Source organism: Lampetra planeri, chromosome 17, assembly GCF_965212315.1.
Source record: "Lampetra planeri chromosome 17, kcLamPlan1.2.h2, whole genome shotgun sequence".
NCBI lineage: Eukaryota > Metazoa > Chordata > Hyperoartia > Petromyzontiformes > Petromyzontidae > Lampetra > Lampetra planeri.
Window position 1 is genome coordinate 921843 of NC_136123.1, and position 26477 is coordinate 948319.

The 26477-nt window shown below is 55.9% G+C and overlaps 1 protein-coding gene across 3 annotated transcripts in view; it reads left to right on the forward strand.

Annotated features, from left to right (window-relative positions):
* LOC144723238 (RAB11-binding protein RELCH homolog) overlaps positions 1 to 26477 on the forward strand; it is a 32258-nt gene extending 5781 nt beyond the window's left edge. For 2 of the 3 annotated variants that reach the window (XM_078601806.1, XM_078601808.1), the window contains 24 exons: positions 153 to 311; positions 590 to 684; positions 812 to 920; positions 2421 to 2620; positions 3260 to 3335; positions 3969 to 4064; positions 5772 to 5884; positions 6709 to 6799; positions 7115 to 7186; positions 7510 to 7650; positions 7945 to 8109; positions 8396 to 8543; positions 9175 to 9331; positions 10548 to 10720; positions 11148 to 11233; positions 12431 to 12537; positions 12900 to 12999; positions 13421 to 13503; positions 13737 to 13800; positions 14203 to 14341; positions 15967 to 16083; positions 16500 to 16588; positions 16957 to 17024; positions 17912 to 26477. In XM_078601806.1, coding sequence (XP_078457932.1) covers positions 153 to 311; positions 590 to 684; positions 812 to 920; positions 2421 to 2620; positions 3260 to 3335; positions 3969 to 4064; positions 5772 to 5884; positions 6709 to 6799; positions 7115 to 7186; positions 7510 to 7650; positions 7945 to 8109; positions 8396 to 8543; positions 9175 to 9331; positions 10548 to 10720; positions 11148 to 11233; positions 12431 to 12537; positions 12900 to 12999; positions 13421 to 13503; positions 13737 to 13800; positions 14203 to 14341; positions 15967 to 16083; positions 16500 to 16588; positions 16957 to 17024; positions 17912 to 18035 — 2772 coding nt within the window. In that variant the 3' untranslated portion in view covers positions 18036 to 26477. The remainder of the gene's footprint in view (positions 1 to 152; positions 312 to 589; positions 685 to 811; positions 921 to 2420; positions 2621 to 3259; positions 3336 to 3968; positions 4065 to 5771; positions 5885 to 6708; positions 6800 to 7114; positions 7187 to 7509; positions 7651 to 7944; positions 8110 to 8395; positions 8544 to 9174; positions 9332 to 10547; positions 10721 to 11147; positions 11234 to 12430; positions 12538 to 12899; positions 13000 to 13420; positions 13504 to 13736; positions 13801 to 14202; positions 14342 to 15966; positions 16084 to 16499; positions 16589 to 16956; positions 17025 to 17911) is intronic. The other variant, XM_078601807.1, reaches the window with a different exon arrangement.

Sequence of the window (26477 nt, forward strand, 5' to 3'; positions counted from 1 at the left end):
ATGCCACGGTGCTATGATGGAATGATTCGTCCAGCGCTGGTTACCTGTCCCTTGCGGTGCGGTTGGTGTGGTTGGTGCAATGCGCTTGGTGCGGTGCGGTTGGTGCGATGAGCTCCGCTCCGGTCTCACCTCGTCGCGTTCCTCCCCTTCAGGATTTCGACGACTGGGACGACGTGGGGCTCAACGTGTCCAAGCCGGCCGACCTCCTCACGCTCTACCGCGAGTGCGTGGCGCGGCACGGCAGCGCCGCCGCCGCCACCGCAGATGCCAACGTGGGCCCCGCGGAGGAACCCGGCCACACCGACGCCGTGGTGAGGACGCTACGGGGGGTGGGGGGCGGGGGGGGTGTTGCTGGTGACATCGACGGCACCGGCAAGAGGACCCCAGGGTAGACCGCACGCTGTGGGCGTCCGCTCGGTTGCCTGGTAGCGACGTGTTTTGTTAAAACATTTCCTGTGCTAGCGAAAGCAAGGAGTCTGACGGCAGCAGCGGTCGCCACGCACACCGGGGTCCGTGTGCCCCGGGGTCGGTGACGGTGGTGAGCCGGCCTCGGCGTGCCGCAGCGAGGCCGTTGTGCTGTACCTCCCAGGGTTCCGTGGCGCTCATCAAGGAGCTGCAGGGGAGGATCGGATCCCTGGACCGAGAGAACCAGAGCCTGACGGTGCACATCCGCAAACTCGAGAGGTGAGAGCCGCCACCCGCCATGGACTCCACCCCCCACTGACACTGCCCCCCCCCCCGACCCCCGACTCCACCCCCTCCCCCCCCCCCCCATTGTCCGACCGTTGACGTCTGTGCACTTTGACCCCAGGGACCTGGAGGCCTTGCAGAGCCCCCACGAGTGGAGCCCGGCCCCCAGCCCACGAGGGGCTGTGGGGGATCACAGTGGCGGGGAGGCGGTGGACCCCCGTGATGAGCAGGTAATGGGGCGGGGGAGGGGGCAGGGGGCGGGGGGGGGGCTTTATCGTTATTAGACCTCATTCTTCATCGTCGCCATCATCGTCGGCAGCCATTCGCTATCAACTGCTGAACAACTGCAGTGTTTTAGCCAATGTCCAGTCATTGCTGCCAGTGAAGCCGTTTCTTCCGAGACAAACCGTGCTCGCGGAAAACGAGTGAAAGTGTTTTTTGTGCGAGCGAGCGAGCCGGCGTAACGAGAAGCCGCTCCGCACTCGCCGAGGGTTGGCGGCTCGGTATCCCACGCGGACGCAAACGACGCGTCCCCACCCTACGTAGGGGGCGCCACGGTGGCTAGGAGATGTTAACTACCTCGCCAGGTATACAGGCGAGACGCCTGCTGTGTATTTGGAGTTTGCATGTTCTCCCCGTGGTCGCGTGGATTTTCCTCCGGGTCCTCCAGTTTTCCCTCCACGTTTAGAATCGACATCACGTGTTCAGAGTATTTGGCTGCTGTAAATTTCCACGTGATGATTATCCACTTCTCATTGAGCTATCATTTGTGGCCAGGTCACTACTGAACAAGAGCTGCATAGCTCAGTGGGCTCTCTCGTTACCCTGAGAGAGCGTTTTGCTTCGACCTTGAGTCACGAGTTCCACTCTGGAATGCCCTCCTCATCGTCGCTTTATCTCTCCAGGTTTTGCGTAGCCTCGCTCAACTCAAGAAATGCGTTACACTCTGAGCTCTCGCAACTCTGAGGGTGCTTGTTCTTGGGGTCGTTTGGTAAAGTCACGTAGATAGGTTCAAAGAAAATAACAAAAAACTACGACGTTTTGATCGCAACACAAGTGGTCGTCATCAGGAAAAGGGTCCTGATGACGACCACTTGTGATGTGATCAAAACTTCGTCGTTTTTTGTTATTTTCTTTGAACCTATCTACGTCACTTTACCGAAAGACCCAAAGAATATTTATTCCTGCAGTCACGAAAGCTGTTTTTGTTGCTGGCCGATTGCGTTTTTTTGATCCTTCGGGGCCTTTGCTGAGCGGCTGCGTCAAAAAAAAAGCCACGTGACCGTTGTCATTTTGTTTCCGTGCATGACTCTTGCGGATGAGACTTCCGGTCTCTCGAGTCCTCGCCCAGTTCAACTCCGTGAACGCCCACGCCACCTCCCCCCACTCCTCCACGTGACCTCCCCCCACTCCCCACGCGACCTCCCCCCAACTCGCCCACGCGACCTCCCCCCAACTCGCCCACGTGACCTCCCCCCACTCCCCACGCCACCTCCCCCTACTCCCCCACGCCACCTCCCCCCCACTCCCCCACGCCACCTCCCTCCACTCCTCCACGCGACCTCCCCCCACTCGCCACGTGACCTCCCCCCGACTCCCCCACGTGACCCTCTCCCCACTCCCCCACGCCACCTCCCCCCACTCCCCACGTGACCTCCCCCGACTCCCCCACGCGTCGTACGTCGCGGAGACGTCGAGTCGCTGACGGTTTAAAATCGTGGCATTCTCAGCCGCCGACCGAGCGACCGGACACCCGTGCTAAGCTCTCGGGGAGGTCGGAGGTCACGGGCAAGGGGTCGGTGGGCGCGACCTCCTCTCAGACGGTCGCTCCGGTGGCGACGGCGGTGGCGAGCGGGCCGGAGGGAGTGGGGGACCGCGGGAACGGGGGGCCGAGGGTGGACCCCCAAGTCGTCTTCGACAAACCCGACCGGTACGATCGCCCCGGCCGGGGCGGCCGCAGCGCCGGATCTCACGACGCGACGGTCGTCGCGAGCGATTGCTTCCCTGCGATTGCGCAATCGCGGTCCGCGCATCTCTCGTTTAGTCCGTGTCCTGCTGGACTTCCAGTTCGACCGTTCAACTCCAGTCCACTTGGCATGTAAGCCCTACCATGAGCCTTGTAATCATTACAACCTTACAATGTATAATGCTTATAGCTCACGTGCTGTCCGTCACAGAAGAAACTCAATAATGATCTTATACGAACAAAGAAAATGTTGCCTTTTTACGTGTGCATGTGTGTGTGCGTGCGTGTGTGCACACAGTAGGCAGGGGTAGTGTAGCGGTTAGCGTGCTGCGCTATGATCCTGGCGACCTGCGTTCGATTCCCGCTCATGGCCAACACCAGTGACGATTAACTAAATTGGTCCTGGGCCTGCCCGAGGTCGATTTGGCATCAAATGAGTACCTGGTCACTAGGGAGACAAAGGCGGCCGGGCATGGTGCTGGCGACCCACCCCCTTGTGTGCCGTGCCGGCCTTCATAGGTGCTCGCTAACAGCACTTGCCCCTACAGTCTGTTAAAGGCTGTACGGGAATGTTTGTGTGCGTGTGTGTGTGCGTCTTCCCAGGAAGCTGCCCCCCGCGTTCCACCAGGCCCTACTCTCCGTGTGCCGCACGGCGCCCGCCTCCCGGCTCAGCTCCGAGGTGGGTCCCTGTGACGGCCGCCCCGCACAGGCAAGACGCTCGCTGCGGAGTCGCAGCGCCCCCCTCCGCCCCCACCCCGACAGATCGCGGACTCTTGGGATGAATATCCACACGACGCGACGATCACTGCTCTCGCGGGGTTGTGAGAAGGGTGGCAAGCGGGCTGGTGAGCGGTGCGGTGAGGGGGCTGGTGAGTGGTGCGGTGAGGGGGCTGGTGAGTGGTGTGGTGAGGGGGCTGGTGAGTGGTGCGGTAAGGGGGCTGGTGAGTGGTGCGGTGAGGGGGCTGGTGAGTGGAGCGGTGAGGGGGCTGGTGAGTGGTGTGGCAAGGGTGATGGTGGAGCGAGAGTGGTGAGGGGGCTGGTGAGTGGTGTGGTGAGGGGACTGGTGAGTGGTGTGGTGAGGGTGATGGTGAGGGGGGTGGTGAGCGAGGTGGTGAGGGTGGTGGATGTCGCGCTTGCTAGTTAAGACAGTCTCATCGCGGCCATCCTCGCTTTCCTGTGGCATTGCCTTTCGTAGCACCCCTCTCACCCCCACCCCTTCCCCCGTGTGCCCCCCCCCCTCTCACCCCCTCGCCCTCTCACCCCCTCCCCCTCTCCCTCCCACCCCCGTGTGCCCACACCCCCCCTCCTGCAGGTGTCTCAGATCCCCGGGACGGAGCGGGGGGCCCTGCTGATGCTGAGTCGCTGCCTCCCACACATCGTGCCCAACGTGCTGCTCGCCAAGCGCGAGGTGAGCACCTCCCCTTCATCCTCATCCTGTCTCCCCCTCCTCCCCTTCATCCTCGCCCTCCTCATCCTGTCTCCCCCTCCTCCTCCTTGCCCTCGCTGTGTCACCTTCTGATGTTGTGCAAATTCCAGCATCTTCCAAGAAGATGGTGATCGCAATCACCGTCTCTCATCTTCACCGGCATCATTGTCGACGTCGTCATCGTGAGTTCAAAATACTCCCCTGGTCCCCCCACTGGTACCAAGAGGGCAGGGGGGCGGGGCGTATTGGATCGGTGGGCCCTGGAAAATATGAAGCTGGCGATCGTCATCGCCGTGTTCTTGAAATCTCACGGCCGGTACAACCTCGCAGAGCACGAGCGGATCGCCGTACACCGTGAACAGCTGGCGTTGAGGTCACCAGCCCCCCCCTCCCCCACGCCGTAGTCCCTCCAGTCGGCACGGCCATCAGGAACGCAGCCTCCGTGGTAGCGACGCAACAAACCAAAACTTTAAACAGAGACCGCCGTAAAATAACAAACATGTAAACGGGGTAGACAACGTTTACTCGGAGACGAGGCACCTGGAGTAGGGTGAGGGGGGTGGGCACGGGGGGGGGGGGTGCACCATGCTCGGTATGCCGCCCCCACTGCGGCCGTCTCTCCACAACCACTCCCCCCACACAAAGACAAAGATCCCCCGTACAGCCTTAGCAGACTGTTGGGGCGAGTGCTGTGAGCGAGTAGCAGCGCACCTAATGAAGGCCGGCACGGCACGCGAAGGCGGTGGGTGGCCAGCACCGCGCCCGGCCGCCTCCACACCGCACCGTGTACTCATTTCAGACCGAGTCGACTTAGGGGAGGCCCAGGACCGCTTTAGATAATCGTCAGTCGTGTTGGTGGCCGTGAGCGGGAATCGAACCCGTGTCGCTGGGTTCGTAGTGCAGCGCGTTAACCGCTGCGCCGCCGATCCCCACGCAAAAACACACGCGCACACAGTCACCACCACCGCTACCAGGTGACAAACGTCAAGCAGACCTCCTCATACGTCGTCGTCGTCACCACGGGGTGGCAGCAGCAGCAGCAGCAAGGGCCTGGGTCCGATTCCTGACCCGGACGCCCCTCTGCGTGCAGTTTGTTTCTCCCCCTGTTCCTCCGGGTTCTCCGGCTTCCTGCCGCAGCGTAAAAAAAACGATGCACGGTGTAATGGAATGGAACTGAAGACCTTCATCCAGCAGTGGATTGACAAACAGATCTCGCGTGTTTATTTTTACTCTGAGGCGACGTTTCCATGTGAGCCGGGCGGCTTCGGGATCAGAGGTCGTGGAGCCGGCACCGCTCAGAGCTTGGGTTCCAATCCGGGTTTTGGTTCCAACCACAGCGATGTTGTCTCATAGACTCACACTGAGAACCATAGACTCACACAGAGCTCATATGCCTACATAGAGACCCATGAACTTGCATAGAGACCCATACATTGATGTAGAGACCCATAGACTCACAGAGAGACCAATGGACTGGCATAGAGACTCATAAACTCACAGAGAGACCCACAGGCTCACACAGACTGAATTGTTAAGAAACTGGGTTTTCAAGTGGAGTGAGTTGATGTTCTCATCCCGGTCACCAGTGAGTGCACAAAAACACCCGTCACATTGAATTAATATACGTTGTGTCTTGGTCTCTACCCCCTTCCCCTCGCCCCCACTCTCCCTCTCTCCCCCACTGGGCAGGAGCTGATCCCCCTCATCCTCTGCAGCGCGTTCCTCCACCCTGACCACAAGGAGCGCGATCGCCTCCTCCACATCCTCTTCAACCTCATCAAGAGGCCCGACGAGCAGCAGAGGTGGGGGGGGTCCCACGATCACTGCCCCTCCCCCCCACCCCCGTTCATTGAAAATTAACATGGCACGAGATTATGTGCATCTAGGGCAGGTATTGAAGATGGGACCCGAGTACAAAGGATGACATTAAGTGGTGAAAGAGAGCAGTGTGCTCGTGCAAGGGTGAGCTTGATGATGAAAATGGGGCAAGAAGTCCAACGTACATACAGGCGAGCAGAAAACTTTCAATCAGTTGTGCCACACGGATCAGAAAACCGGAACGGAAACCGAAAAGGGTGCAAATGAGCAGAGAGAAGTGAATAGTTTAACACGTCGGCTTGCGATGGTGGGGGGATCAGACCGGGAGAAGGGAACGCACCGCAGGTTTGGGCCGGACACGCCGGTGGAAGGGGTGACGGACGATGGTCGAGTATAGCGATGGATTGACACCCAGTGGGTGGGAACCCAGCCGAGATGATGGCCACCGAATGAGGTGGAACGATGAAATCGGCTCGTGTGCCGGTGTTAGGTGGCTTTGAAGTTCGTGGTGCGTCTACCGGTCACCTCAGTCAGTCAACCCATGGCACCTGTCCCGGGACCTTCTGCCAGCGAGGCTTCGACACTCCACCTGGCCTCAAAGTGCCTGGCCTGGCACAGGTCCCGTGGTGACATCACCGCCACTTAGTGGCGAATGGCGGCTGTTGTTGTTGAAGATCATCAGAGGTGACGACGGATTGAGGAGGCCTTCATCCAGCAGTGGGTTGATCATGGCCGATGGTGACGATGGTGAATATTTGTTGATTTTCGCTTTGACCCCCTGACCTGTTGTGGGCCTGCTGTCCGCCAGGCGGATGATCCTGACGGGCTGCCTGGCGTTTGCGGTGCACGCCGGCCCCACCAGGGTGGAGTCTGAGCTGCTGCCACAGTGCTGGGAGCAGGCGAGCATCGCACCGTACACTCACCACTCACAAACCACCCTCACACCACACACTCACCACTCACACATCACACACTCACCACTCACAAACCACACACTCACACACCACACACCACACACTCACCACTCACTCACCACACACTCACCACTCACACCACACACCACTCACAAACCACCCACTCACCACTCACACAACACACACGGACTACTCACACACTCACCACTAACACACTGGACACTCACCACTTACAGGCTAAGCGGGGGATCTTTGTATGTTTTGTGTGTGCATGCGTGTGTGTGTTTGCGCGTGTACCAGATTAACCACAAGTACCCGGAGCGGCGTCTGCTGGTGGCGGAGGCGTGCGGCGCGCTGGCCCCCTACCTCCCGGTGAGCACCGCACGGCCCCTCTTCCCCTGCCCCCCATGGTCACATGACCGCGTGCAGCCAATTGCCCGGCGAGCGGTACCCGTCCTTCCGCGGGAATCGTTCATCGCGTGGAGTCGTCAACGTCTCCCGAGCGATACTCTCGAGGTTGAGAGCGTTCATGCGCTGTCTGCATACGTCCGCCTGTAGCGGAGGCTCACGATAACTCTGATCCAATATAAGTTATTTATAAAGTTCAGTAGCTATTCGGGAACGACCCTATCGAGTTTTAATGATGATGGTTAACGCTATGCCCCCCCCCACCCCCCCCCCCCGTGTGTGTGTAGCGAGTTATCCGCAGCTCGCTGGTGCTGTCCATGCTGCAGCAGATGCTGATGGACGACAAGACGGACGTGGTGCGGGAGGCGGTGATCAAGAGCCTCGGCGTGCTCATGGGCTACATGGACGACCCCGACAAGTACCCACAGGTCCCCCAGCCCGTCAGTCCCGTCTGTGTCTGACCCGTCCATCCGTCTGCGTGTCTGTGCGTCCATGTGTTGTTTATCCATCCGTCTGTCTGGGTATCTGCCCATCCGTCTGTGTGTCTGTTCGTCCATCCCTCTGTGCGTCCGTAATGTGGAGGAACGGTAACTTTCATGAAGATGATCCAGTGGTCGTGACCTCAACCGCGCCGTCAATCATCCGCCTCGTCCCCTCCCCCCTTTCCCCCCTCCTCCCCCCTCCTCCCTCCTGCTCCCCTCCCCGGTGGCGCCGATCTCCAGGGCTTCGAGCTGCTGATGATGGCGCTGGGCGACCCGGCGGAGCGCGTGGTGTCCGCCACGCACCAGGTCTTCCTGCCGGCGTTCGCGGCGTGGGCCATGGAGCTGGGAGAGCTGGAGCCGCACCTCCTCCACACGCTGCTCAGCCGGATCGAGACGCTGGTGAGGGTGCGTTGGGCCCCGCCCCCCACCTCCTCACCCAGCCCCCCACACCCCCCACCCAGCCCCCCACACCCCCGCCCCCCTCTAAAATTCACTGCCCCCACATACGACGATGCATCTAATCCCTCCCTCACCTCTCCTCCCCTCTCCTCCCCTCTCCTCCCCTCTCCTCCCTTCCCTCCCTCCCAAATCACGATTGAATCTTGTAACCTTAAGAAACGTCTCGGTCAATCACACGTCGACCCCTAACCCCGTGCTTCCGGTGACCCTTGACCCCTGACCCCCGATGCAGGAGGCCGAGTACGGTCTGGACGAGCGGCGCCTGCACCTCTACCTCACGGCGCTGCAGTCGCTCATCCCGCCGCTCTTCGCCCACGCGCTCGTCCACTCGCCCTTCGCCGAGACGGCGAGACAGGGCCCCGCCACCTCGCCCATTGAGGGTAACCAGCCGTGGGGGGGTGGGGCGGGTGGGGGGGGGGAGGCGGGCGTGGGGGGGGGGCGGGCGGGGGGGGTAGCTGCCGGTTCTGGCAGCAATGAGGAACGGACTTGGGGTTCGTGCTGTGACGCGTCCAGGCTGACGCGACTCTGCGTGTGCTTGTCTGGTTCTCTGTGTGTCTCGAACCTGGCGACCCAAGTTAAATTCCCACTCACGTACAACACCAGTAGTGAAAATCTGAACTGGTCCTAGGCCTCGCCTAGGTCGCCTCAGGCTTAAATGAGTGCTGTACCTGGTACGGTGTGCAAACATCACCACTGGGGGTACAAAGGAAGCCGGGCGTGGTTTCCGGCCATTTTGCTCTGATAGGTGCTCGCAAACAGCACTTGCCCCAACAGCCCGTGTAGGCTCCACAGGCTTAAATGAGTACCTGAAGCATCGGAGAGACAAAGGCGGCCGGGCGTAATGTTGGCCACCCACCCCCTTGTGTGCCTTGCTGGCCTTCATAGGTGCTACTCGCTAATAGCACTATGAGGGATCTTTGTCTGTGTGCGTCTGTGTCTGTGTGCGTCTGTGTCTGTGTGCGTCTGTGTTTGTGTGTGTCTGTGTTGTTCTGGGCGCATCGCGGGGGGCAGTGACGCGCTTCCCGCGCCCGGCGTCGCTGCTGCAGGATGTGGCGACGCTGGTGGGGAGCCGCGAGCTGCTGGCGTCGCTGCTGTGCCACTACGAGCAGCAGCTGCAGCAAGGTGGCACCACGGGCTGGGCCAGCCTGCTCTGGGTGGTCAACCAGCTGTGAGCGTCCACTCCACGTTACCACAGCACGCACACAGCCAGCGCCGTCACTTCCCCGACAATAACCCTCTCCTAACCATTACAGCATCACTTGCCACCAACGCTCACCAGCCGTGAGTGTGCATCACTGCATTACAACAACAACAACAACCGCCATTCGCCGCTAAGTGGCGGTGACGTCACCACGACGCTTGTGCCAGGCTATGTGCACATTGAGGCCACGTGAAGTGTCGAACGCCCGCTGACAGGAGGTCACGGGGCAGACCCAGGTGCCACGGGCCGACTGACTGAGATGACCGAGATGAGTGGCTGATGCACCACTTGTGCCCCCTACTGTGTCAACTTGCCGTGCTTTAGCCATCCGGCGCTCTGCTCGTTGTTGTGAGCGTCGCTCCTCCGCCCTCCGTTGTTGTTGGAGGGCGACTGCCTCCTGCCCAGTAGCATCCTTCACGAGCCTCCTCCACAGAGGCCGATCTTGACACTGCTGGTACCAGTCATTGGCAAGTCCACTCAGCTCCACATCCTCTTGTACCACATCACTCCATCTTTTCTCCGGCCCATGCCACGCCAGTTTAGCCCCCTCGATCCGTCCGAACAAAAGCTGTTTAGGCATGTGGTGGCTGGGCTACATGACCCAGCCAACGCATCCTTGCCTGCTGGAGGAGCTCACCGATGGGACTTTGTCCAGATCTTTCAAGGATTTGTGAGCTCACACAATCCAGCCTGGTTAAACCCAGGATGGATTGTAGGCAGGCCAGCCTAAATGTTTGAAACCAGCGAAGATGTTCCATTAGGGGGGTCCACGTTTCGCAAGTGTAGAGAAGGGAGGGAATGACCGTGGCCGAGAAGACCTGAAGCTTCGTGCGGAGCGACAGACCAGGTAGCTTCCACACAGCGTCACGCAACTGATGAAAAGATAATGCCGCTCGACTATTCGGAGTGAGACCTCTGCTGTTAAACCAGAGCCGGTCATGAGCACACTGCCCAGGTATAGGAAACTCTCCACTCTCTCCACAACTGCCTCATCACCAATTGGGAGTTGTGGGGGTGGAGCGTCCGATGGTACAAAATACCCAGGCAGGTGCTTAGTTTTGCATTACAGCATCATTCGCCACCAATGCTATCCAACCGTGAGTGTCTCTTATCACCGCACAACACTTTAAGATACCGCTGTGTAGCTTTTCGCCGACCGCCCTGATCTTGTCCGTTGGCGCAGGCTGCCGCGGCTCATCACCATGATGGGAAAGATCTCGGTGACGTCGGCCGTGAGCGTGCACGAGTTCTCGCGCTTCTTCTGGCGCCTGTGCCGCACGTTCGGCCGCACGTTCACCAACACCAAGGTGAAGCCGCAGTTCCAGGAGCTGCTGCGCCTCTCCGAGGAGCACGTGGGTATGGACGCTTGCACACTCGCCAGGTGCATTGTGGGTAAAGGCGGCTCCTCACCAGGTGCATTATGGGTACGGACGCTCGCTGTCCAGGTGCATTGTGGGTACAGACAATCGCTCGCCACGTGCATTGTGGGTAGACGGTCTGCCCTTCAGGTGTGATGTGGGTTCTAACTCTCGCTTGCCAGGTGCATTGTGGGTAAAGAGGCTCATTCGCCAGATGCATTGTGGGTACTGACGGTCGCTCATACGCGGCAGTGTATGTGTGTGCAGCGTTGCAATTCATGATGCGGACGGGGTGGTGCAGTGATTGTCTGTGGTGGCCTTCATCCAGCAGTGGATTGTTCATTGCTGATGACGATGCTGCTCACGATGATGACGACGATGATGAAGTCCTCATTGGGCTTCGTGGTCTCTGCGTTTGTCTTCAGAGTCGTTCCCCAACATGGAGGACCCCATCCTCACCAAGGCTACGGTGCCCATCTACGCCACGGGAGTCCTCACCTGCTACAACCAGGTTGGGGTGCGGTCGGGTCACCAGTCGGGGTCACCAGTCGGGGTCGGGTCACCAGTCGGGGTCACCAGTCGGGGTCAGGTCACCCAGTCGGGGTCGGGTCACCTGTCGGGGGTTGGGTCGTTAGTCAGGGTCGCTAGTCGGGGTCGGGTCACTAGTTGGGGTAAGGTCAAGGGTGGGTCACAGTCGTAATCAGCCCATGGTCAGGGTGGTGTTTGGGGTCGAGTTGTGGGTTAGGGGTTATCTGTTTTTACATATCTTACCGATAAAAGTAATTTTTGTCTGTCTGCACGGGTACCACGTCACGTTTTTAACCGACAAACTGTGGGGTTCACGTATCGAAAAAGTACACGGATACCACGCCGTATGCCCCAGGACAAAAAAGCGCTGTTCGTGTTTCACATCTGTCAACTTTAAAGGAGTTAAATTAACAACGTATTCCCTTTTATAAGCACAGGGTGGCGCTAGAGCACGCATCTGCGCATGCGCGAGAAAGCCAGCTCCATGGTGGTTGTCCTAGCAACGCACACGATCGGTGGGGGGAATTCTCATTCGCGTTAAAAATGCAAAAACAAAACACAACGCTGAGGTAAATTCTTCACAGTGTGATGTCCTCTTCTCCCCAATATGTGCACTTACTACTATAGGGTCGGTAGATACTACTATTATCGTCCTTAGAAAATATTATTGTCGAGCGGGCGGGGGGGGTGTAGCAGCCCAGCCCCAGCCTGCAAAGGTGCCACCTCGGCCGGCTGGGCAATCTAGGCGAGGCCGGGGACTCTGCACGGGACTAGGCCTCACCACTCCACTCAGTGAAGATGGTATTATTATAGAGTCGATATATACTATTATAGAGTCGGTATATATGACTGTAGAGTAGGTAGTAAAATATTTTTTGAGGGGGGTGAGGTCGACAATATTTGGAAACCTTTTAGATCAACTATTTACCCCCCACTTTCTATAACTTTTTGTTGTGTTTTTAAGAGAAGTTTTGAAATATATTTTTCGCCCGGGCAACGTTGGGTACTTCCCGCGAGTAGACTCTGATCACTCACAACATCGCCTTGTCCAGTAAGTAGCTTTTATTGCTCGCCAGTGGATTAAGCTGATGGAAAAGTTAATCGTGAAATTTTGTAGAGATGTGATACAAAACAAACTCCCTGTTTCTCCCTTCCCCTCGTCTCCCGTCTCTGCGGACAGGAAGAAGACCGCAAGCTGCTGACGGGTTTCCTGCAGGACGTGCTCACCACGTTGTCACTCACCTCCTCCCCGCTCGACAGCCTCAAAGCAGCATTCCTCGAGCTGGGGTGAGTGAGTGGGCAGGCTCGTGAGTGGGTGAGTGAGTGAGTGAGTGGGCGGGCTAGTGAGTGGGTGAGTGAGTGGGTGGGCTAGTAGGTGAGTGGGTGGTTAGGTGAGCTAACGCTCACCGCCGGGTGAGCGATTCGCATGACAGACGACAGAGAAGGCAGGACCTGGACCTTCCAGCAGAGCCCCAATCATGAACCTCAACATTGACCCTAACCCTTGACATTAGGGCCTTATTTAAAAAGCTTAACAGTTGGGCAGCTTTTAGCTCCACCTCTGCCCTTATCCTAACCCCAACTCGAACCCTGAGCCTAACCCTGCCCCGTGACCCCTGCCCCTGTGACCCCTGCCTGCGACCCCGCAGGGCGAACCCCGTATATCACGAGTCTCTACTCACGGTGCTGTGGTACGGCGTGGTGCACACCTCGGCACACGTGCGCCGCACCTCCGCCAGCATGTTCGAGGTGACCACGCGCACTCGTGGACACACGCAGGCAGATGCGCGCAAACAAAAAAAACAAAGACAAAGATCCCATGTATAGCCTTAACAAACAGTTGGGGAAAGTGCTGTTAGCAAGCACCTATGAAGGCCGACACGGCACACGAGGGGGTGGGTGGCCAGCACCACCCCCGGCCGCCTTTGTCTCCCTACACACACGGAGACACAGAGACACACCCGGTTTACGAGCCTTCATAGGTGCTCGCGAACAGCACTTGCCCCGACAGCTTGCATGGGCTACATGGGGGATCTTTGTCTTATGTGTTGGGGAAGATGTGGGTTGTTGGTATCGCAGTGGTTTGTATACCGTGCCACCACCTCAGCAAGCCAGGTTCAATTCCGAGTCTTTGTCTCTCTGTGTGTGTGTGGCCGCACGTGGCGCCCAGCTGCTGGTGAAGGGAGTGAACGAAACGCTCGTGGCCCAGCGAGTGGTGCCGGCGCTCATCACGCTTGCCAGCGACCCCGAGATGTGAGTCCGCGCCGGCGCCCCCCGCACGCCGCGGGAGTGGCCGGCACAGTCCCTGCGGTGCCGTAATGGCCGTGTCCCGGTCATCCTTCCCCACCCCCTGCCCCGTGATTGTGTCTTCGGTTCGAATCGCACGCACCGCGTTAGGTTGCCGCGCCGTGAGCGACACGCGGCCACAGTGGCGACGCCGAATCACCAGACTTGACCCTCCCTGTTGTTGTGCTTGCCGGGCGCAGCTCGGTGCGAATCGCCACGGTCCCGGCGTTCGGCACCATCATGGAGTCGGTGACGCAGAAGGAGGTGAGCCGGTTTGCTCCTACACTTTGCCTTCAGTACGAGTTGCATCTCTGGCTCTTCATGAGTTTTGTTTCATACGTGTGTGTGTCTGCGTGTCTGCGTGCGTAAGTGTGGGGTGGCCGTGACGCAGCGGTTAGCACGCAACCTCAATCAATCAATGTTTGATTGAACCCGAGTTCTATTCTTGCTCACGGCCAACACCGGTGATGTTTATCTGAACCGGTCCAGGGCCTGGTGCAGTGCGTACAAACATCGCCACTAGGGAGACGAAGGCGGCCGGGCGTGGTGCTGTCCACCAACCCCCCTCGTGTGCCATGGCCGGCCTTCATAGCTGCTCGCTAACAGCACTTGCCCCAACAGTCTGATGAAGGCTATACGGGGGATCTTTGTCTTTGTGTGAGCCAGCTGCTGGAGCGGGTCAAGATGCAGCTGTCGTCGTTCCTGGAGGACGCGCAGTACCGCGACGCGCACGCGCTGCACACCGAGATCGTGCACTCGTTCGGCCGCGTCGGCCCCAACGCCGAGCCCAAGTTCCGCGACGAGTGTGAGTACCGGCGATCACGCGGCACGTACACACACACAGCACATTACTGGTTCTCGATGATCGACTACTGATTCTCGCTGATCGACTACTGATTCTCGATGATCGATTCCTGATTCTCAATGATCGATTACTAATTCTCGCTGATCGATTCCTGATTCTCGCTGATCGATTACTGATTCTCGCTGATCGATTATGTGTAATGATGTCAGGTCTCACATCCAGATCTCACCGCAGGATTTTTCCAGCCTATAGCTTGGACAACATTTGATGCACACTCGATATCGGTGTATGACTCGGGTCTCCACTTATCTTCTCACACGTCTTGGCTTATCACAGTATTATATGATAATTCCTTCGCACGCCTCTTAGCTCATCACAACTCTTAGCTTAGTACAGTACAACTTCTCGAAGTCCTTGAGTCTGCAATTGACTCAAGATATAATGACAAACGTGAAATAAAACGTTCAGCCATACTTAGTCTGCCTTAGCATGAACTCACTCTGTTGCCAGTCACCAGGGCAAATCCCAGAATCTGCCAATGCAGGACTGACTAATATGATCTTTGTATACTGTTATATAGGAATTCCTATCTTGTGTAATTAATAAAAATCCCAAAGCTCCTTCCTCCCACCTTTGCACCGGTGGTGCATCCACCAGGTCGGCCTCGGTTCATCCCTGGTTCTGGCCCCGCAGATATCCTGGCACCTGATGTCATAACCCATATCATACTCCCTCCCTCCGAAGGTCATCCCAAGATTTGTGTGAACACAGACCCACTTGATTGGCCCTAGATGTGGCGTGTGTGTCTGTTGCCACGTGTTCATTATGAAACAGCCTTCCCCTCCCTATCATAACTCCCTCCGTCTGGGTGTTCTCATCATGCCCATCTCATCAGGTCTCTTGTGTTCTGTTTCCCTGCTTCCCATTCTGGTGCTGTTTGGCTTTGTCATCTGGGGTTTCCGACTTTCGGCATGCAGGGAACGCATATGTATGTCGACCAGGAACTGTGACATTCAAAAGAGGCAATATCACTCTTAATATTCATTTTTGGAAAAGGCATATATATATACAACACACCGATGATGGCCAGCACGGCACACGAGGGGGTGGGTGGCCAACACCACGTCCGGTGGTGATGTTTACACGCCACACCAGATACTCATTTGATGCTGATTCGACCTAAGGAAGGCCCATGACCAGTTCAGATAATCGTCACTGGTGTCGGTGGTCGTGAGCGAGACTCAAACTAGGTTCGCCGGGTTCGTAGCGCAGCGTAGCGCTAACCGCTACACGAACCACGTGGCACACACCACGCAAAGCGCCTCGTCCACACACGCCACATTTGGCTCGCACAGCACACGGACCACACGGTCCACAAGCTCCCGGCCACTTGATTTCGATTTCGGACCATGGGCAACATCAGTGGCAAGAGATATCTGAACAGATCCTGGGCCTCTGCCCGGTCAACCGAGCTTTTGAATGAGCGCCTGGTGCGGCGTGCACACATCAGCGGCGGGGCAGTCGGCCGGGCGTGGGTGCCGGCTGAGGTGCTCGCCCCGCGGCCCTTGTCCCGACGGCCTGTACGGTTACGCTGGGGGCCTTTGTCTTTGTGTCTCCTTGGGCAGTCGTGATCCCGCACCTGCACAAGCTCGCGGCCGCCAACAATCACCAGCACAACGAGGGCAAGCGCATGGGCATGGCGCTGCGGCTCTTCGAGGCGTACTCCGCCCTTTCCTGCTGCTGTATCCTTGTGCCGCGATGTGCTGCCCCCCACCCCACCTTCTGCCAGCTCCAAAAAAATAATCCCTTTTCTTTTGTGGATTCATGGCTTGACTGATGTTGACTGGCAGATGCATCACCTGTTCCAGTTCAAAGACACACTCAGTCACACACTCTGCAGAACAGGAGGAGGAAATACAAACTCCAAGCACAAAGGTGGCAGAGCCGGCAAGGAACCCAGGTCCTTCTTGCTGCGAGGTGCAGGTGTTACCACTGCGCCGTGCTGCTGCCCTGGTGGCTGTGGGTGGCTTGCGTGCATATGCGCGTGTGTGCGTGCACGTGCCCGCGTGTGTGTGCGCGTGCGTGTGTGCGCGTGTGTTCGTGTGTGTGCGTGAGTGGAGCGGCCGCGTGAGCCGTGATCCTTGACAAACGACCGCAGTCATCTCTGACGAGCTCATGACGACGCACTTCCTGCCGGGGTTGCGCTGCCTCCGTTGCGACCTCGAGTTCCTCTCCCCGGAGCACGAGGTACGTGGCGACCCCGCGGGGCAATGGACCCACCGCGCTCTGCTCGGCAAGCTGCTGCTAGCGCCGGCTTAAAGAGTCGTAATTCATTAAGCTAACTGGCAGGGGACGCTGCAGGGGTAATTGAAATTAATTACGCACCCACAGTAATTGCGTGGTAATTCCATCCCTTGATAATTATCAGAAGGAAAAAGCATGGAGGAGCGTTACTAAAGATGCACCTGATTTTGCACGGTTTGCAGAATTGAAATCGTGCTTGAATTAATGAATTGACCAATCAGCTCTTTCACTTAGCCCCTTTGCCAACAGCACTTGCCCCAGCAGTGTGTGTGGCTACGCGGGGGATCTTTGTACTTGTATGCGCACAACAGGTGATCGTGGCGACGATGATTCGCGAGTGGGAGCTGAAGCTGGAGGCGAAGAGCAGCGCGGACGCGAGGTGAGGGCCCCGAACAGCGCGGTCGGTGCAGTGCCGTGCGGATTTACACCGCGTCTTCCTATGGGTGCATCGGTGTTTCCACTGGATTTTATTGTCAGTTTTTTTTTACTTGCGGCACTTTGAGACATCTCAATGCGAAAGGCGGTCTATAACACAAGTGACATGTTTATCATTTGCGGTGGCTTTTTTCAAATTTGGCAAATTTGGACCCTGACGGTGGCACACGATGGCCGACTCTGTATGAATGACATCTCAGGGTCGTCAGCATCCGCTGTGGAGCAGACGGGGAGGGTATTGTTTAACAGGTAACACGCTCACGGTAATAACCAGGGCGGCCTGCCGGATTCAATCTGCAATCAGTGGAGAACGCGCTGCCGCATTAAACTATGACTCTCCTTTATAGGTGCATTTTTTTGTTGTTTACGTCAGAAAAATAAATATGTTAAGGTATAGAATGATAACAATTATTACATTTTTTTATAGCGTCATTCATGTCCATTGCATCCCACACCACCGTACATTAATTATATATAAGGAGGAAAGAGAATCACGTAATGAGGATGTTTGTCAAACAGACGATGCCATTATTGTGGAGCCTCTTATCGTCAGTATGAAGTACCCCCGAGTGGGGCTCTCCATAGCGCCCTCTAGCGGAGGCCCTTCCACCAGCAGTGGCATAAGCAAGCACTTGCAGAGCTGCACCTTTGCCTCTTCACATCGTATGATACACCGTAGCATCGCCACGTCGTGGCAACTATCATCATCGACGTCGTCATCCTCCACACCTCATCGTCAAACACCACCCGTCGTCATCGCCGCCACATCGCGCGGTTCGCGACAACGTTGCTGCCACGTCCTGTCGCTGACGCCTTTCCCCACCGCGGCAGCGGCCTCTCATTTCCGGCCGCACTGGGCTCGGCGGAAGACGCCAAGACCAAGTTCTTGAGCAAGGTCGGGCAGCTGACGACCTCCAGCGTCATGCTGGCCAACGTCTTCCAGCGCAAGAAGTGACCCCGCCCCCCCCCTCCTGCGGGGCCACGCCCACTTCCTGCGCTCAGCTCCTCCCACGCTCAGCTCCCCCCCCCCACAAGCCAGGCCACACCGGCCCCCCGGTAGCCGAGTCTTCTCCCGCCCGTGCCAGAGTGTGGGATGGTGGTGCTTGTGGTGTGGGGCAGTATTACCGGTGGTGATGGCGTGCGAGCGAGTGGTGTGCTGCTGTACGGGCACTGGTTGTGGTGTGTCTGGGTGTTGTGGTGCGTGGCTGTTGTGGTGCGTGGGTTAAATCGGCGTGGTGGCGGTGGTGCCGGCGGTGCCAGGATGAGAGTTACGGTCGTGTGTGGTGGGGCAGGACTTGGAGTGGTGGCAGGGAAATAGTGCTGTTTGCTGTGGCGAGATGTTTTCTACCTCGCCTGTTATGCAGGCGGTCGTGGGTTCGATCCCGACCCTGAACGCTTATGTATTGGAAGTTTGCATGCTATCCCCGTGGTCGCGTGGATTTTTCTCCGGCTTCTCCGGTTTTTCCCTCCACATTTAGAAACATGGCCAGGCCGCTTCTGAAAAAAGCTCTTTAGCTCAGTCGGCCTTACCTAGTAAAATAAAAATGGTTAGTAGCTGTCAGTTCCATTTGGCACCTGCGGTGGGGCATGGAGATGATCCGAGTCTGGGTGTCGACGTTATGACGATGCTGGCTATGACTGTTGTGCTGTGCGGCTCTTCGGGCTGTTGATCGGCGTGGTACAACCTGGACACGGCCCAGGGAGCGGAACGCTTTTGTCTTTCCATCCGTCAGTCACCGGCGCGGTCAGCCCGGTGCGCTGCGAGCGTCAAATACGCAGCGGGCAGCACCGTAGCCCCCCGCTTGGGGGGTCTCGGCCGCCTTCCCCCCCGGGCCACGGGCTTACAGGCCCCCCCACACCTACACATTATTTATTGGAGCTCGTGTGCAATCATAATGGTACGCCGGTTTATCGCTTATTTATTATTTATTCGGTTGGATTGTTGTTTATTTCTTTGCTTCGGATCCCCCCCCACCACTCTTCGATGTCACGAGATGAAAGAAAGCAGCCGGAGAGCTCGTGGAGCAGTGCAGCGCCGTCACGTTGGAGAACGGCTCCACGCAAGCGGGTGTCACGGAGCTACTGCCCGAGGCCCCAGTCAGTTGGTCTCTGCTCCCCACACCGTCGCGTGCGACACTTTCCCATTCGCTCTGCCACACGCCGTCATATTCGTCGCATGACGGGCAACCTGATATTTTAATTCTCACGGCTGCAAGTCAGCCAAATGAAGTGCCGGTCCAAATTAAACTTGTTGGGGTCTTGGTCAAGTGAAGAGGCTGTCACGGCTAACGTCAGCGATGCGAGCACCACCTCGCCATCGCTTCCTTCTGCCAGATGCCTCGGCTATTGCACAGGCGACGCTCAACATCCACAGTCTGCCCGTCTGGTCTTTCCCCCACCGCCTGCAACGTCTGGGTTCCTGTGGGTTTCTGGTGGGCTAGTGTGGGTTTTTTTGAGTTGCTGTGGGTTCCTGTGGGTTTGTTTGGGTTGCTGTGGGTTCCTGTGGGTTTGAGTGGGTTCCTGTGTTTGTTTGGGCTGCTGTGGGTTCGTGTGGGTTTGTTTGAGTTGCTGTGGGTTGCTGTGGGTTGCTGTGGGTTCGTTTGGGTTTGGGATTCTTTTGAGTTTGTGTGGGTCCGTTTGGGTTTCGTGTCATCGTCATGAAGGCGAATGGAAGATGGCACTGTTAGAATTGTGCATTAATATCACTTATGGCTGCCATTGTAATGAATATTTGTGAAACTGAATGCCAATAATCCAACATCAGCTTGGGGATATTTTACAGCACAATGCACCTGCATGCCAAGGTGCGGTACAGCGGCAGTGGGCACGTCTGCTTTGTAATGCGACACGAGGCATCCTGTTATCGGCAGAGGACGAGAGAGAGGAGTTTAGCTTGGACGGGGGCTGGCAGTCCGCTGTTCGAATGGCTGGGGGAAGGCATTTAAATCGGACCGATTTGGCAATGTCCATGTCTGCATTGAGACGCGATCTCCGCTCAAAGCGAAGCGGCCGCTCCCACACTCGTCCCACCGAGTTCACGAAAGCCAAGCGACGGTACGCGTGCTGCACATACGTGTACGTGTGTGCGTTGAACTTCTTTCGTGCCGTACGTAGCCAGTCGTGATACTCGAAGGTGCGGGGGAAGGACAACAACCTAAACACAAAAAGCATTTTAAAAGAAATGAGTTCACATTCGAGATGATTTAAAAGTGCATAGCTCACAGTGGCGCGATAATATCAGAAGGAAGAACGTTCCAGGCGGCCGAAGGAAGCGCATCCCAAAGCGCGCGATGCGGTGACCGCGTCTTTTTAATCCGATGCCCGATCCAAAAGTCGCTGCTTGATAAGTCGACCGAGACGCCTGGCGTTTGTACTCGGTGCGGTTCAGCGTCCGCGGGTCTCGGTAGCTGCAGAAGAATCACAAAAATTCCCTGGCGCACGTTAGTGTCTCCCCAGTGAGTTAAATGGGGCTTCTCCGTGTGTGTGTGTCTGTACGTAACGCATCTACGCATTTGTATGTACTTGTTTGTGCGTGCATACATTTTATAATGACCTGCACTGTACATATATTGTTGGTGTATCCTTGATTAGCTGAGCTGATAGCATTTGCGAAAAAGGTAAACGCATCGTCATCGCCTAGGTTCCTCTTCATCACCAAAGGCCAATTGCAATTCGTGGCAAGTTTTGTTGGCGATTCCAAAGGCATATTGATGGACATTGTAATCAGCCCTTCACCAACCAACGTATTTATTGCATGCTCTTTTCAAGAGGTTGAAAACATTTTCAGGAATATTGTTTGTGTGTGCGTGCGTGCGTGCGTTGTGGGGAGCGGCGGCGTGGTGGTTAGTGCACCGGCGCTACGGACCCGGAGACCTGAGCTCGATTCCCGGCCATGGATAACATCAAAGAAGAAGTATGGTTGCTATCTGTCCTGGTTTTCCCACGATCGTCGTCTTGTTGACGAACCTGTCCTGGGATATCTGCGAGTCCTCCCAGGACAGTCATAGTCCTGTTGCGTTGCGATGCTTCCTAAAGCAGTGCATTCACGTGAAGTTCTCCCCTCTTCCGCTATTGCGAGATATATTCTCGATCTTCCCATGATGCACCTTGCATCTTTGAGTACTTAAAAGGTGGCAACCCTTGTGGCGAATGATATATGAACCAGTCCCAGGCCTCCCCTAGGTCGAGTCAGCCTTAAAGAAGTACCTGGTGCAATGGGCAAACATCAGCACTGGAGAGATCAAGGTGGACAGGGGTGGTGCTGTCCAAATAACCCCCTCGTGCGTTGTGCCGGCCTTAATAGGTGCTCGCTAGCAGCACTTGCCCCATCGGTCTGCTAAAGGGTACATGGGGGATCTTTGTCTTTTGTGTTGGGGAAAATGTGGGTTGGTGGCGTCGCAGTGGTTCGTATACCATGCCACCATCTCGGCAACCCAGGTGCAATTCCGAGTCTCTCACAACATCTGCGGGGATAACAGTCTGAACATCTGAACGAACTCTTGGCCTTCCCAAGATCGACGAAGCCAAAACTCGCTCCCTGGTGTGATATCTTCTTTGGCAGCGGGGAGACAAATGGTGGGCCGGCGTGCATACTCGAGACACCTTTTGCACTGGCAAATCCAAGCCGAGCCAGCGTGGGGCCGTGACGGCACGAGTGGTTGGCTACTTGCCGAGCCGAGCTGGAACCAGACCGTAATACGCTGGCCTCGCAAAAACATCTGATGCAGGCTCAGAGACAAGCTGGGCCGGGGGGTGGCGCTTAAACGACGAGCCCGTTGCGTGTGACGTCGGTCGGTACTTTGTGAGGACGCGCTGTCTCGGGTTCTGCAGTAGAAAAACAACCGGGCCCTTCCTGAACCGCGCCAGACCCTGGCTCGGCATGGCTCGGTTGTAATGGGTAGTGCTTTCCACGCTGACCCCACTTGTGACCCTGATAGGTGCTAACTAACATCATTCGTTGCTTCCGTTTGTAGAGAGGGGGTCCTTGTGTTTTTTGCCGGGACAGAAGTGTGGTGTGTCCGTTGAGCGGTGTTGCCACTCACGAATGGTGCTCAGTGAGCCGTGGCGTGGTGGCTAAGCAGGCCTCCGAGCTGACACTCTGGACGGACGGTTCAACTAGAATTTGTGAGACTCTCGTGGCAGTACAGCAAGTGAGTTCACGAACCCATCTGTACGGACCTTATGGGCGTTATCCCTCATATGAGTGGTGGGTTTTCTCCGGGTTACTTCCACACAACGCAAAACGCTCCTTGTTTTTAAAAATGAATTGGCCAAACATCCCAATGCGACAGGACCCTCTACAAAGCGAGTCTTGTGGCTCAGTGGGGCTTTACAAAAAAATATGTAGTGCAATTGCAAGGTATTCCGATTTAGGTTGTGTGCGCTGTTGATTCTGCCGTATGTAGGTGAAACAGTGAGAGAAGCACAGGTGGTGTGTGCGCCGTGCCGGCCTTCATAGGTGCTCGCTAACGGCACTTGCCCCAACAGTCTGTTAAGGCTGCACGGGGGACCTGTGTTTTTGTCAGTGGCTTAGCTATCAGGTGGCAGGCGGTGCGACCGCCCCGGTGACCAGGGGCCTGGTCACCGGCTAACAAAGTGGTGGGGGGGTTGCTGGTGGGGGCTACGGATGGCGGTTGGCTGCTGGAAGCCCTGGCGTAGGCAATTGTACAAATCCTGGAGGTGCACCGGGCTGGCTGGCGGCTGAACTGAATCCTGTGCTGCTCCTCTCGGCAGCGTGCGCTCACGCGGGAGTCGCCGGGACCCGTCGCGCATGTCAGTCCACTGCTGGACAATGGCCTCTCTTTGGCGTCCGGATTGTGGCCGTTATTTGACCATACTTGACCATTCTTCACCAATCCTCCGCACCTCCAATTAGCACGGTTGGCTACGTACGGTAGAGGCCGACCGAAACTGAATTTCTGATTTCGGCCGAAAACGAAACCAGACCGAAAGTTAAAATCTTAATTTTAGAACTTTCGTGACTGCAGGAATTATTATTTGGTTCTTTCGGTTAAGTCACGTCTAAAGATAAAATAATAAATTAAATTAAATAATAGAATACGACGTTTCGATTGCAACACAAGCAATCATCATCAGGTATAATGAAATAGCGACATAATATCTAACCAGAAAACTATAGACAGACAAACTATAGACAGACATATTATCACCCCTCTCTGTTACCTGTGTTGCTCTCGCTATGTATGTATCTTGGTGATATCTGTCTGCTAATATGTCTGTCTATAGTTTTTTGGTTAGATATTATGTCGCTATTTCATTATACCTGATGATGATTGCTTGTGTTGCAATCGAAACGTCGTATTCTATTATTTAATTTAATTTATTATTTTATCTTTAGACGAAAGTTAAAAATTTACTTTCGGCTGAAACCGAAAGTTAAAATTTTACTTTCGGCCGAAACCATGCCGAAAGAGGCCACTTGGCAACTTTCGACGCCGAAACCTAAACCGAATTTCGGTCGGCCTCTAACGTACGGTGCGAAAAAGGTCAACGTCCGTACATACACACTGGTCAGCGCGGGTTTGGTGAAAGCGAACAGTATAAGTACAGTACAGCGGTCCATTTTTCAGCACTCTGCTGCTGCCCACCACGTCGCACCGTCTGCACAGCGGTCATTGATTCGAGAGGCAAGCAGGCCCCAGGCTGCTTAGCTTTCGAGAAGTGACGGAATTGGGCGCGTCCCATGCGGTTTGGCCACAGGCCGGCCCCAGCCACGTCTCAACACTGAAGCTGGCCTGCAAGGCAGTCTCCTCCGCCTCCCCCAGTTGTAAATGTAAGTTGACACCTGATGTCAACGTTACATTTCCATTGCTCGTGGCTGATGGGATGTGTAAAACATTTTGGAAGGACAGATATGTGAAGGAGGCGAATCGTTTTGTTATTTATTTTCACCACGACGACGTGGATGATTAATCTGTGTCTTGCTGAATGTTGTGTCGAACTAGGACCCATCGCTAACAAGGGGGGGGGGGGGGGGTCCTTACCTATAAACGACCAGCAGTTTACCAGCACTGGTTCAAGCAAGCCTCATGCTGCTGCTGCTGCTGAGACACTGGCTGTCACAACTGGTCCAGACTTTTTCTTGCGTTGAAGTGATGCACTCCCAGAAGGCCTTGCGGTTGATGGGATGTGTTTGCGGTATACAGTAAGACTTGTAGTATATTTAGTGTGGACAGACAGATTGTGTGAAGGAGGCGATTGTCTCTTGTTTATTTATTTAGTTTGTTTATTTCTTGGCGATCCGGTTGACGAGGCCCTTTCACACGAGCTCGTGTGAAAGGGCCTCGCTGTCCGCCCGCAACCCACTTGCACTATTCCATGTGTCTCTTATTTATTCTGCGTTCTGCGTTGAGTTTTTCGTTCATTTGCAGCCCTGTGATCTGTGTGTTGTCTGTCCGTGCGCACGGACGGATCGCCGTGCAACAGCCAAGCACCATTGCGTCCCCTCCGTGCGGAGAAACACTATCACGTGTGTCCATTTGACCCATACGTCACTGTGCTGGTCAGTGGCGGGTTTGGCGAACGTGGGGGAGTGTAGACCTGGGGGGAATATGAGTACAGTACAACGATGGAGTTCTTCAATACCTCTGCCGACCGCTGCGTCGCAGAGCCCCACAGTCGCCGATCGCAGCCTGGCGTGCGTGGGTGGGTGCGTGCCTGGGTGGGTGCATGCGTGGTAGTCACCCACAAAAGCACTACCCGCGCTCCTTCCGATTAACCGAGCCCCGACGAGATCGAGAGCATCCCCCAGTGATCTGGTCGCAGGCACTTTGTTTAAACGGAGCGACAGGGGCTTTCACTTCCGCGTGACTGCACTTGCCCGCGATGAGCTCGGCCTAAGCACTCTGTTGTAAGCTTTTACACTACAGCTGCCTCTTGTCTTGCCTAAAGAAGCAATGTGGAATTTATTTCACGGTCACATTTCCAGCGTTTGGCACTTCATGCATAAGTCTTTGCAAAACCAAAAAGAAATCCATGCATTTTCAGTGGACATGTTGCATTTCTATCCGGTTAATGGTCTTTACGTGCTTCAAAGTGATCATCGTCATCATCATGTCACTGTCTTTCCACTGCTGGATGAAGTCCTCTCCAAGCTATCTCGCGGTCAACCGATCGGTCTAGAAACTGAAATTGCAGGTAACCATTCCGTTAAATCTTGACTTAAAGCTTTCATGACTGCAGGAATTCATATTCTTTGGGTCTTTCGGTTAAGTCACCTAGATAGGTTCAAAGAAAATAACAAAAAACTACGTTCGTTATTTTCTTTGAACCTATCTATGTGACTTTACCGAAAGACCCAAAGAATATGACCATTCCGGTCTCTTGTCTGGCAATGCGTTGGGATCTAAATGCCAATGTCGACGTATGCTTGGCACGAGAGGACTTCGTCACAGCTGACTGGGGACCGTGGTCGAGACTGCGTGACGATTGGGGAGGGGGGGGGGTGGTACAAAACCATTGGTGTGGGTTGTCAAAGATAAATGCCAAACACGTTGCTATTGTTGTCGTTTCCCTGCACCTCTGCTTAGCACGGTTGGCTACGTGAGGTGCAAAAGAAGTTCAACAACATGCTTCTTGCAGGCAAATTATTCATCTGTCTTGGTCAGTGTGGTGTTAGTCCGTACGTTATGTCGTGCGGACTAACAGCACAACCATACTGATCGTACACGTGGGGCATTGTTTCATATTTCTGTAATGCGACCAAAACTGAAAGCGTGGAGAGATGTAAGCTTGGAATTACGTTACAAGGAGGAACGCATGGACGAGAGAGAACATGGGCAGGTTGGAGACGTCGCATTAGCTGTTTAGAAAATTGAGCGGGCCTAGGCACAGACGCGTCATCAGCACGGACGATGTTCCGGTGGTCGAAAACAACCAGGGATTGGCAACCAAGGAGAGAGAACGCATCAGAGCAGACGTCCGTCGCAGAGATGGAGCGATGAGATTGCCCCGTGTGTGCAGGTGCCAGCTGGATTTTCTTTTTACACCGCGAGACCGCGGCAGACAGGGGAAGACTTGGGGAGATGATCGTCTTGCAGTGGAGAAATCGTCGCCGATCGAGATGACGACGTGGCGTTCGTGGTGTGCAGGGTTCACTCGTGCCACACACGCGCCTAACGATGACGCCTTTAATTGCCACGCCGCCGCCCGAGCAACGCACGATCGACAGTTGTGGCCTCTGAGCGGCGTGTGCGTACACTCCGTCATCGTTCGGACGCTGCGCCGTTTGGCTTTTTAAAAAATTTATTTTATCTGAAATTATAACACTAACGCGTGGGAATCTTAATCGATTTCTCGTTGTGAAGACCTGCTGGGAAAATGATGAGAACCTGCTGGAAGTTGGAGGTTGTTCTTCAATAAACCGTTGAAAAACAAA